Raw genomic sequence first — 12,500 nt, 5'->3', positions numbered from 1 at the left:
AATGAAAGAAAGAAAGATATATAGATATATAGATAGATAATAAAAGTGATAATAAGATAACAATGGCAACATTGCTGTTACTACTTTTGGTGATGACAATAGTACGACTACTATTATCATAATAGTAATGATAGCCCCAATGATGATGATGTTAATGATGATGATGATGATGATGATGATGATGATGGTGATGATGATGATGATGATGATGATAATAACAATAATAATAATAATAATAATAATAATAATAATAATAATAATAATAATAATAATAATAATAATAATAATAATAATAATAATAATCATAATGTTGATGATGGTGAAGATGATGACAATGGTGATGATTAAGATGATGATGATGATGATGATGATGATGATGATGATGATGATGATGATGATGATGATGATGATGATGATATCGATTATTACAATTATTATAGAACAATTAATACTCCGGACAGTTCATAATATATTGAAATATATTCACATAAATTTACAAGTTTTCACTTTTAACATCAATTAAATAGAGCACCAGCGTCATGCATTTTTTATAGGCACATTTGTATTGTATTGAGTATTTACAAAAAAACTGCTCAAAAGTCTGCATTTGTTGAGATCTAATTTTGTCAGAAATCTGATTTTGCAATGATAGCATTTATTAAAATCGCTCTTCCTCATCCAGAAATTGGAGTGTATTAAAACTGTCTTTAATATACAAACTTTGGACAACCTGGGTGTTTCATGGTGACATCAGACAGCTTGTTTGATGGATTATCTATATAATTCGTTCATGGAATGACAAGACGACGGTATCTAATGATGCCCTGGTGGAAGGGCGTAATTTTTATTTTAATCGATGGCCGGCGGATCAAATCTCTGAAGTCCCGATTTTCACGATCGGCGGATCAAGAAACTGAAATCTACACACGAGCTTTGCGCACCGAGTTTTATTTAAACTTTTGACGGTTCAGACATCTGATGACACCATAGGTCTGATCCGCCGAAAATTAAATAAAATACGATGCGCAAAGCTCGTATGTAGACTTCAGATTCTTGATCCGCCGATCGTGAAAATCGGGACTTCCGAGGTTTGATCCGCCGACCATCCAATCGATATACAAGCCAACAGATGCAGACTTTTAAAGTTTCCTAACACGTCAACATGATTGGTACGGCCTTAGTTCTAAACACAATTATTACCACCATTTATGAAATACCTGCTGCGTGTTTCAGTATCAAGTCTTCAAACAGAGACAGAAAATGAGGAATTGAACAACGATCAATAACCATGAAATGAAATATTGAATTTGATATCAAACTTGAAAAGCGTTCAATTCTCATAAATTAAAAAGAAATATTAAAAAATCCCAACTCAAAATAACAGACCTACCCGATTCTTCATGGCTGATATAATCTATATTAAATAGTAATTGTAAAAAGGAAAAGGATTATATTGAGAATTTTGATTTCTATCATCGGCTTTTACATCAACATATTTTATTATATAAAGTGTTATTTAAAAATATTTCTTTTTTTGAAAAACACATTATTATTATTATTATTATTATTATTATTATTATTATTATTATTATTATTATTATTATTATTATTATTATTATTATTATTATTATTATTATTATTATTATTATTATTATTATTATTATTATTATTATTATTATTATTTATTATTATTATTATTATTATTATTATTATTATTATTATTATTATTATTATTATATTATTATTACTATTATTATTATTATTATTATTATTATTATTATTATTATTATTGTTATTATTCTGCTCTTGGTTCTCTATACAAAACTCATCTGGTAAACTCTATCATGAAAGAGTAATAACATAAATGTCTTTTGAACCCTGTTTTGTGCGGCTATGTGGTCTTGTGGTATGACACTCGCTTTCGGATCGGAAAGTCCTGAGTTCGAGCCTCGTCGGCGCATAGTTGAGTCCTTGGAAAAGGCTCTTTACTCACATTCTCTCACCGTACTCAGTTGTAGAATGAGTACCTGTCCATCAATAGCGTTGTCTGTCCGAGAAAATTGCAACATCGCCTAACAGGCGTCATGTCACGTTCTGCATGTTAATGTTGCTGTTGGCTAGGGAACCCCTTGTAAAGCGCTTTGAGCACGTTTAGTGGATATTGCCCTATACAAAAGCTCAAGTTTTTATCATTATTATTATAAATATTTTTTTTATGGACTCTTGTTTTATCAATATCACACTCTTGTTAACATTGCTAAAATGGACAAACTGCATATTATCTTCTATATAATGATGATAATAATAATAACAATAATAATAATAATAATGATAATAATAATAATAATAATAATAATAATAATAATAATAATAATAATAATAATAATAATAATAATAATAATAATAATAATAATAATAATAATAATAATAATAAAACGAACAAAACAAAAGACAAAATGAAAAAAAACCCCAAAAAACAACACAAAAAAAAAAAAAAAAATAAAAAAATAAAAAAAAAAAAAAAATTAAAAAAAGAGTACGAGGTATAACAAAACCTCATTCTGTGACCAACTCCTTTCTATTTGCATTGAAGTAAATCTCTAAGATTATTTAAGATTAAGTTCCATTTTGTAGTTACTCATAATTTTCACTATTATAATGAAACAAGACAAACTACCCCCCCCCCCCCTTTAACAGAGCAATACAGAACAAAACTAAAGGTATGTAAAACAAAACACAAGCAAGAATAGTTAAGTTGGAAATTATAATTTTAAAATGAAATATCATGAACATTTGATTCGTCAAATTTTAAAATCACACTATTGGTTTTTCTATGTTATAATCTTGAGATGTATATAAAAAAAATAACGATACGTATTAAAATGTAAGCTTCAATTTATTCAACTAAGACATTCGTCCTTAGTGTTTCATTCATCGTGTTTTTTTAATAAAGGGGAAACCCGAAACGTCCACACTATATGTCTTCGTTTGATAAATTGAAGCTAGATTTCAATACTTATCGTTATTTTTTTCCTCCGAGCTTCAAGCGGCAACATTTTCATAATATTGAGATATGTATTTCCTCTCTCATTATGCTTGAAGGTATTTGGCAGTTTCGTCTGTTTTAATTAATTTTTTTTTCTCAATTGACACCACTGTGTAAATGATTAGCCGTAAGGTTCATTTGCTTATCCAAGCTAAATCAAACAATACACACACACACACAAACACACACACACACAGAGTGAGTTAGTGAGTGTGTGTGTGTGTGAGAGAGAGAGAGAAAGAAAGAAAGAAAGAAAGAGAGAGAGAGAGAGAGAGAGAGAGAGAGAGAGAGAGAGAGAGAGAGAGAGAGAGAGAGAGAGAGAGAAGGGGGGGGGGGGGGGGGGGCGAACAGTGCTCTAGAAATAAATTGTAACACTTTTAAATATTTAATTTTGTTTACCGCTCTCTCTCTCTCTCTCTCTCTCTCTCTCTCTCTCTCTCTCTCTCTATATATATATATATATATATATATATATATATTATTTTAATATTTACCACAATGTTGTGGTAAATATTAAAATAATAATTCGCTCCATTACTGCATGTCGAGCTCTTCTCGTACCATATTTATATCCAACATGATTCTCTCTCTCTCTCTCTCTCTCTCTCTCTCTCTCTCCCTCTCTCTCTGTCTCTCTCTCTCTCTCTCTCTCTCTCTCTCTCTCTATATATATATTATATATTATATATATATATATATAATCGTGTTTGATACAAATATGGTACGAAAAGTGCTCGACATGCAGTAATGGAGCGAATTATTATTATTTAAAATATTTACCACAATGTTTGAGACAGTCTACATTAATGTTTCAGGCTTAATTTGGATGGCAAATTAAGCCTGAAACATTAATGTAGACTGTCTCAAACATTGTGGTAAATATTTTAAATAATAATAATAATAATAATAATAATATATATATATATATATATATATATATATATATATATATATATATATATATATATATATAAGTCATATAATGTTATGTTTTTACACAAATAACTGGGAACTGCACTGGTCCAGCCCAAGACACGTGACCACAGTGCGTATTAAGCACTTGGCAGCTGACAGATAAAATATAAATTTGACAAAATAATTGACGCTACGCGTTCAGTAAGAAAACTCAAAACATCCGCCAGCCGGATATAGATAGTATGAGCTTGGCTAAGAAGCTCACAACATTGCCATCCGGAAGTATAACGGACAAACACACAAAACAATGAACAATGAACTTTTCTAGTCAGGTTAATACAGTTTAGTGAGAATTACTCCTAAACAAAAAAACAATAACAAAGACCCGAGTTCTATCTATAACGTATCGACACACAAAACAATGTGTAACCCTAAACGTTTATAGTCTAATTTGTATTATTTAGTGAGAACTATTCATAAAAAAGGCTGGCTAAAAACAATTACAATGAGCTTATAGGCGTCAATTTCGTTCTATCAATAAAACCAAACAAGGAAAAACAAACCGAAAGAAAAAAACTTACACCCCAACAAACAAACTATTTTAAAAAAGAACAATATAAAAAACAAAAACAAAATTGAATTCTCAAATTCTCTTGAACAAACCAATTCAATGGAAGATGCCAGAAGGAAGTAAAATATCTATCGTGCATATTTGGTTGATTATCTCTAGTTGACCGTGAAACTTTTGAAATGTCTGAATATAAGCTTCAATATGTTTTATAAAAACAATGAAATTAGGATTGATAGTTATATTATAAGCATGCCCACGAAAATAGCAGGGCTGTTTAAAAAATACAAAAGCATAAATAAAACAATCTGACAACTCTTAAACTCGGGGGGGGGGGGGGGGGGGGGGGGGGGGGGGGGTTGGCCTTCGTAAACTGATGGCCTGACACTGACCAACAAATGACGTGAAAAGACGTCTTTGGCCACAGAAGAATACAAATCGTGAGTTGTATTCAACAGTCCAACCAATGGAATCGCTTGTTTCCTTGATCACTACTAAAGACAACTCACTAGGCGGACCACAAACCCAAATATGACGTCAAAATATGGGTCTTAGTGCGTCTTGGTGTAGCCGTCGTTAACATTGGCCCGACATTAGAACCCTCTAGGACTGGCAGTTTGACGTCATTTTTCAGGTTTGTGTTGCATCTAGTGAGTTGTCGTTAGTAGAGCTCAAGGAAACAAGTGATTCCATTGGTTTAACTATTGAATACAACTCACGATTTGTTTTCTTTTGTGGCAAAAGACTGGCATTTTGACGTCATTTTTTGGTCAGTGTCAGGATGTAACTTTACGATGGCTACGCTCTTAGTGTCAGGCTAAATGTTAACGATAGCTACGGTTGGGGGAGGGAGGGGGGGGGGGGGTATCAAGCGTCTGGCATAATCCATATACGAAATCCCAAACAATTTCAATGAAAGAACTGATTGATAATGTTTCACACTTACGTGTGGTGAAATAAGCACGGTCGAGAATAACTACAATTGTAACATCAATAAAGGAAAATCATGAATTTGGGTAGTTAGTCTTTATCACGGAAAGTACGTCATACATAAAATTTAAAAACACTGAGAAATATTTTCACCATGGTTATTATAATAATATATACTAGATTTCACGATAAAGAACTGAACAAGTGTGTATGAAAAGTGCCAGACAAAGCAAGCAAGAAAAAAACAAGAAAAAAAACCATCCCAAAAAATCAGTCGAGGTCGACTAATTTTTTGGGATGTTTTTTTCTTGTATTTTTCTTTCTTGCTTTGTATGGTACCTTTCATACACACTTGCTCAGTTCTTTATTTTAAACCGATGTCTGCTCCTTAATTTCTTAATTTAATAATTTCAACATAAATAGATTTTAACATAAGCAAACATTGTTTTTCATGTTGTATTATATCTGAAAAAAGAGAGCAAACAATGCAATCTGTTAAACCAACAAACATTTCAAGAAATATATGTTTTGGTTAACGTTTTTCTTCCCATAAGGATTTTTTAAAAACCTGGGAAATTGGACAGGATTTTACTGCAAATGAAAATCCTGCTGTATTATCAGTTGATTGCAAACCAAAGTCGTACGAAGTGAACAATAATAGAAATTTACATCTTATTAACTATACTTTTGACCACGTGCTTAATTGTCACATTGGATATAGTTAAAATCGTTTCATCGTAAAAATCACCGTTATAACAATATTCACGGCCACCCCCGCCACCACCAACATCATCATCATCACCATCACTATCACCATCACACAATCACCACCCTCACACCACCACCTTTTACAGCTATTACATCTATTGATGTCGTACCCATTGGTATCTAAAATGAATGTAAAAGTAGATTAATGACTAATATCTTTTTTTTTAAAAGCACCCATTATCATAATACATGAATATTTCAACCTATATCCACAAGATGACATTAATGAATGAATGAACCATTTATTTAGAGATACTCACCTAGTAAAGACACGATCACTATAATAAAATCAAATATATTCCACATGAATCTGAAGTAGTGATGCCTCAGCCCGATGATCTTGACAATGGCTTCCAGGATAAAGATGGTGGTGAATATGATGTTCATCATTTCCAGACCTTGTTTCACTCGGTCAGGCTCCCGATAGTGTTCAATGGCCATCACGATCATGTTGAGAAATATGAGCACTACGATGGACAGTTCAAATTTGTTGCTCATGGCCAAGTTGTAGAAGAAACACTGGAATTCATTCTTTGACGAGATAGGGTGAGATAGAGAATTGAATTATTACTTTTTAGTGGATTGCCTGACGTGAAGAATGTTTCAATAAAGATGAGAGAAGATAGATTTAAATGGTTCGTACATGTAAAGAGACGAGAGCGGGAGTACGTGAGAAGGAATGTATTGGACTTACAATTATTAGCGGGAAAGAGGAAGAAGGGACGATGGTGGGATAAGGTGCGGCTATGTGGTCTAGTGGTTTGACACTCGCTTTCGGATCGGAAGGTCCTGGGTTCGAGCCTCGCGCTCGGCACATAGTTGAGTCCTTGGAAAAGGCTCTTTACTCACATTCTCTCACCGTACCCAGATGTAAAATGAGTACCTGGCCGTTAACAGCGTTGTCTTTGTCCGAAAAAATTGTAATATCGCCTAACAAGCGTCATGTCCCGTCCTACATGTTAAATGTTGCTGTTGACCAGGGACCCCTTGTAAAGCGCTTTGAGCAAATTTAGTGGATATTGCGCTATATAAAGCCCAATAAGGTAAAGGACGATATGAAAGAACCGGGCAAATAACTTTTAACTGTCAAGTGTTTATGTGATACGCAATATTCACCCACAGTAATAATCAAAGACCCATCTAAACATACCTTCGGGCGCTTGATCGTCTTTTGAGGTTTCTTCTTTCCAAGTTTTTTCAATGTGTTGTAGTAATTCTTTTGGCTTTGTGTGAGGAACGCATCGAGGTAGCTGCCTTCATACTGAACGGAGGAGATAATAAATAAAAATAAAAAAATAAATTCCCTTTATTCATCCCTAAGGGGAAATTTGTCTTTAGGGTCTATTCCAAGGGAAGACTGGAATAACCCAGGCGTCATCCGCAGTGCAGCGCCGCAAAGTGAGCTAAGGCTAGGTGACTTGCTCAAGGCCACACAACGCGGCGGGTAGTCGAACTCGGTACCTTTCGGGTACGAAGCAAAGACCGTACCGCTGAGCCACGGTGTCCCTGAATAAATGAATACAATAATTGTCAATAATTACAACATTAATTTCTTATTTCAACCATTACGTTATGCTCCTATGAAAATGACAGAGTGCTATCCATTGTTACAATTACAGATGTCGGAGGCAAAATTGGTACAGCTGGTCTTTCTGGAAAGTGTTCACGGCTAAGGCAAAGCAAATTTACACCAACAACAGGATTTTGACGTTTTGCCAGAAATACTTTGCTATATTGTTGCTATTTTCATTATTGTTCTTCTTCTTCTTCTTCTTCTTCTTCTTCTTCTTCTTCTTCTTCTTCTTCTTCTTCTTCTTCTTCTTCTTCTTCTTCTTCTTCTTCTTCTTCTTCTTCTTCTTCTTCTTCTCATTCTCATTATTATTATTATTATTATTATTATTATTATTATTATTATTATTATTATTATTATTATTATTATTATTATTATTATTATTATTATTATTATTATTATTATTATTATCATTATCATTATTATTATTATTATTATTATTATTATTATTATTATTATTATTATTATTATTATTATTATTATTATTATTAGATTTATCATCAAAAACAAAATTTCCGTATTTCTCATATCCAACAACATTTCTGCGATAATTAATAATAATAATGATTATCATGATAATAATAATAAAAATAATAATAATAATAATAATAATAATAATATAATAATAATAATAATAATAATATATAATAATAATAATAATAATAATAATAATAATAATAATAATAACAATGATATAGCTACTACTACTACTACTACTACTACTACTACTACTACTACTACTACTACTACTACTACTACTACTACTACTAATACTACTTATAATAATGATTACAAAAGTTAGATTGATCTTACCATAATTAAAAAAAATTAGCACTGATTTTAAAGCAGTTGTCCAGTTAATTTGTATTTAAATGTAAAAAGATCATTGACCAGTTAACTTCCGTACTCTAGAAAAAAAACTATTATTAAAAAAATTGGCCAGGAAACTCCTTCAAATATCGATCGATTTAGATGACCTTCATCTTGGCAACAACTTTCAATCTTGGGACCTCGGCTGGCGAAGTCCCTGAATTGAGACTTTCTGCCAAGATGAGGGTTATTTTAAAATAGTATTCCTTCCGAACCATTAGGCCCATGGAGCCGGAGTTTATCGCAGTTTCTATAGCGTGAAACAGACAATAGCAATTGTTTGCTATCCTTTGGATAGGACGCTAGGCTATCGCAAAGTACTTTCCGCCAAATCTAATAGACTGAGCTACCTATTCACTGCTGGGTGAACAGGTGGAAGGGGGGGGGGGGGAAGGGGGTGGCAGAAATAATCTCGACTGCACCCGGGATCGATCTTGGCTCCTTTGCGTGTGAAGCGAGTGCTCTACCAACTGAGCTATCGGGACCCCATTGGTTATTTAAATCTATTGATGTTTGAATGCCATTGCTATTTACGTTATTGTAAGATGTTTTATATTTCATCACTTACCTTTTTCTTGAGGACGTTAAAGTTGTCGATGATGACACCAATGAAGAGGTTGAGAGAGAAGAAGGCACCAAAGACGATGAAGACCACAAAATAGAGATAGGCATATTTATTATTCTCATATTCCGGTTGTTGATCAACCTGTCAAACGCAAAAAGGAGAAAAATTGAGCTTTTATACAGCGCAATTCTACAAAACGTGCTCAAAACGTTTTTACAAAGGGATCCTGACCCACAGCAACACGTAACATGTAGAACCAGTCATGATGCCTGTTAGGCGATATTACAATTTCCGACAACGACAACGCCGTAAACGGCCAGGTACTCATTAAAAAATAAATAATTGAGCGTTTATATAGAGCAATATCCACTAAAAGTGCTTAAAGCGCTTTACAAGGGGTCCCTGGCCAAAAACAACATTCAACATTTAGGACGGGACATGACGCCTGTTTCGAACAGAGATAACGCTGATAATGGCCAGGTGAGAGAATGTGAGTAAAGAGCCTTTTTCAAGGACTGAACTATGCGCCGAGCGAGGCTCGAACCCAGGGCCTTCTGCCGACCTGAAAGCGTCATACTACAAGACCACATAGCTGCACGAGAAGAGAAGGAAGGTTTTAGTCATCGAGACATTCAAGTTAATATCATCGTCGGTACAATATTAAATCGATAAAATAAAACAACAAATAATAAAAATAATGATGATAATGATATCACGATAATGAATCAAAGTTGGAAATACTCAGCGTCACTTAGCTTTCCTTCCAACTCATCAGCTCTTACTCTAACACTAAAACTGTATTTTGGAACATCTAATATTGAACTTGCGCCAACTAGTGTCCATTGGTTCATATGCGCAAAACACACACCATACTGTGTTTTAATCATATAGCTCCCAGCCTTTTCGTCATCCTTGCCATAAATAGTTCAAAGTTCAATATATATCTATCATGCATTATGTTGCCCATGACTCTTCTATACATAATTTGTTTAGCTGGATTTCTTTGGAAGTAGATGATATATTTCCTAGAAAATCAGTTGAATCCGTATTCTTCCCCGCCTCCACACCCCTCCTCCTCATTTTGTGTTTCTTCTATATTGTTGGCAAAGCGAACCTGGAATTCCATATCTCTCGTCTTTGCCAATAATACTGAAAAGGCATTGAAAACAAATAAGGGGTAAACAAAGCAACAACTCAACCGAAAGAATCGCCCCCCCTCTCCCTCACCCTTCCCCAAAGGAAAGAAAAATAATCAGACATAAAAAGTATTATTGGTACTTACATCGGTGCTATCCACTGCATCAGACATCACTTCCATCCAACCTTCAAAAGTTGCCTGGGAAAAAAAGGAGAGAAAAAACCGCCACAGACATGGTTAGATTTTTATAATATCCAACGAGAAAAATCGCAGTTTAAAGTTTAAAGCCCCCCCCCCCCCCCCCCGCCTTTTTCAAGATGATTTAAATGGTATCTAAGACTGCATTTCCATCTTAACTCTTATGTATCAATCTTGTTGTCACTACAAGAAGACAATGACCCTTTATTCTAATTATGTTACTTAAATATAATTATTTCTAACTTGGTAGTTGACCCGACTTACCACTTGGAATAAGGCCAAAAATCCGATCCCAGCATTGTCAAAAGTCACATGGGAGTTCTCCCACGTCATGTTGATATTCAAGCAGGCCGCTTTGTTAGGCACTACGGTCGCCGTGAACACTTCTCCTGTTGTCGAATTCTTGCATTTAAAGAACTTTCCAGCAAAAAACTGAACTCCCATGATGCTGAATATCAGCCAGAACACCATGCAGACTAAGAACACATTCATGATGGCGGGGATTGCATTCATCAAGGCATTGACTACAATCTGTTAGAAAAAAAGAATAACAAACAAATTAAAACCTTAAGGAAACATAACAAAACAAACAAACACACACACATACATACACACACACACAAGCATACAATAAGCAACCCCCCCCCCCCGTGAAAAAACAAACAAACAAACAAACAATTATTTTAGATTTGTCACGATTGGAGAAAATGACTTCTATATTATGTCGTTTCGAAAAAAGCAAAATAATATTCGATTCAAGGACGTTTGTGTTTTTACATTCCAGACGAGTTTCCAAACTCAGTGAGGCCATTGGGACAAAATATGAATTCAAAGGCACTCAAAGACGAAAAAGTGCGTGTACTTTAAAAAGAATTACAACTGAAGTTATTCAAATAAAGCTAATGCCTCGTAATTTTAGTATTGCTGTTGACTTGGGACTCCAAGTAAAGCGCCAGGGGCACGTTTAGTGGATATTACGCTATGTTACGCGATATCACACTCAAGTTAAACAATGGTTAACGGGCGTTGTTAGGGTTAAATATAAGTCCTTGAACTTCTATGTTAATTCTATGTAATTTCTGTGACCTGAGACATCGAATCTTACTGTGTACGTACCTTCATACTTTGTTATCAAAAACATTGAATCTTAATGTGTACGTACCTTCATACCTTGCCATCTAGAAATGGCTCTTAGCGGGCGCAGGGCTCGTAGAGTTCGGAGGGACCTGAATGCTGTAATGTTGCTGAGACCAATGGAATCACCAATCAAACTCAGAATGGATATCTGTGAGCGAAAGATGTACAAACCGTTAAAACAATTAGGTCACATAAAACTCATAAAACATAATAAAAGATCCCACTAAAAGAATGCCTGCATTCCACAATGCCAGGAAATACTGGGGTTCCTCAAATCGCCTCTTGGCAGAACTGCATCAAATATGTGCAGATGGAAACTTGGGAACAGTGATGCCTGCCAGAAATGTCAGGCAGTTCCAGAGACCAGCAATCACATCGTCCTCCACTGCCCAGTAACTAAACTTGAAGGTGGCTATGAAACAGTTCTTAGGGCGGAGAAAGACTTCCGAAGCTGGGTTAAAGAAATGAATTTGGAGGTGTAGCCATACTACTACTACTACTACTACTACTACTACTACTACTACTACTACTACTACTACTACTACTACTACTACTACTACTACTACTACTACTACTACTACTACTACTACTACTACTACTACTACTACTACTACTACTACTACTACTACTTCTAATACTACACGTCTCATATGCTAAGCAATACATAGAAATTATGCTGGGGATTCGGATAGAGATCTTTTCAGACCCAAGTAATATGGACATCACCTATATCAGTTACTTTCGAGGCTCTTTCTCGTTTGTCCATAAAAAAAGTAGTACTTCAGAGCCATTCGG

The 12,500-nt window shown here is 34.3% G+C and overlaps 1 protein-coding gene across 3 annotated transcripts in view; it reads right to left on the bottom strand.

Moving 5' to 3' along the window:
* The window catches only part of LOC144964470 (sodium channel protein 1 brain-like), a 75,471-nt gene that overhangs the window by 4,292 nt on the left and 58,679 nt on the right, over positions 1-12,500 (bottom strand). For all 3 annotated transcript variants that reach the window (XM_078898813.1, XM_078898814.1, XM_078898815.1), the window contains 6 exons: positions 11,731-11,853; positions 10,833-11,099; positions 10,515-10,568; positions 9,236-9,373; positions 7,378-7,488; positions 6,488-6,758 (listed from right to left, as the gene is read on the bottom strand). In XM_078898813.1, coding sequence (XP_078754939.1) covers positions 6,488-6,758; positions 7,378-7,488; positions 9,236-9,373; positions 10,515-10,568; positions 10,833-11,099; positions 11,731-11,853 — 964 coding nt within the window. The remainder of the gene's footprint in view (positions 1-6,487; positions 6,759-7,377; positions 7,489-9,235; positions 9,374-10,514; positions 10,569-10,832; positions 11,100-11,730; positions 11,854-12,500) is intronic.

Source organism: Berghia stephanieae, chromosome 2, assembly GCF_034508935.2.
Source record: "Berghia stephanieae isolate SIO BIC M18660-M18661 chromosome 2, UCSD_Bste_1.3, whole genome shotgun sequence".
NCBI classification, from domain to species: Eukaryota; Metazoa; Mollusca; class Gastropoda; order Nudibranchia; family Aeolidiidae; genus Berghia; species Berghia stephanieae.
The sequence above is the reverse complement of the archived record's forward strand: the minus strand, read 5'-3'. Positions and strand labels throughout refer to the sequence as shown.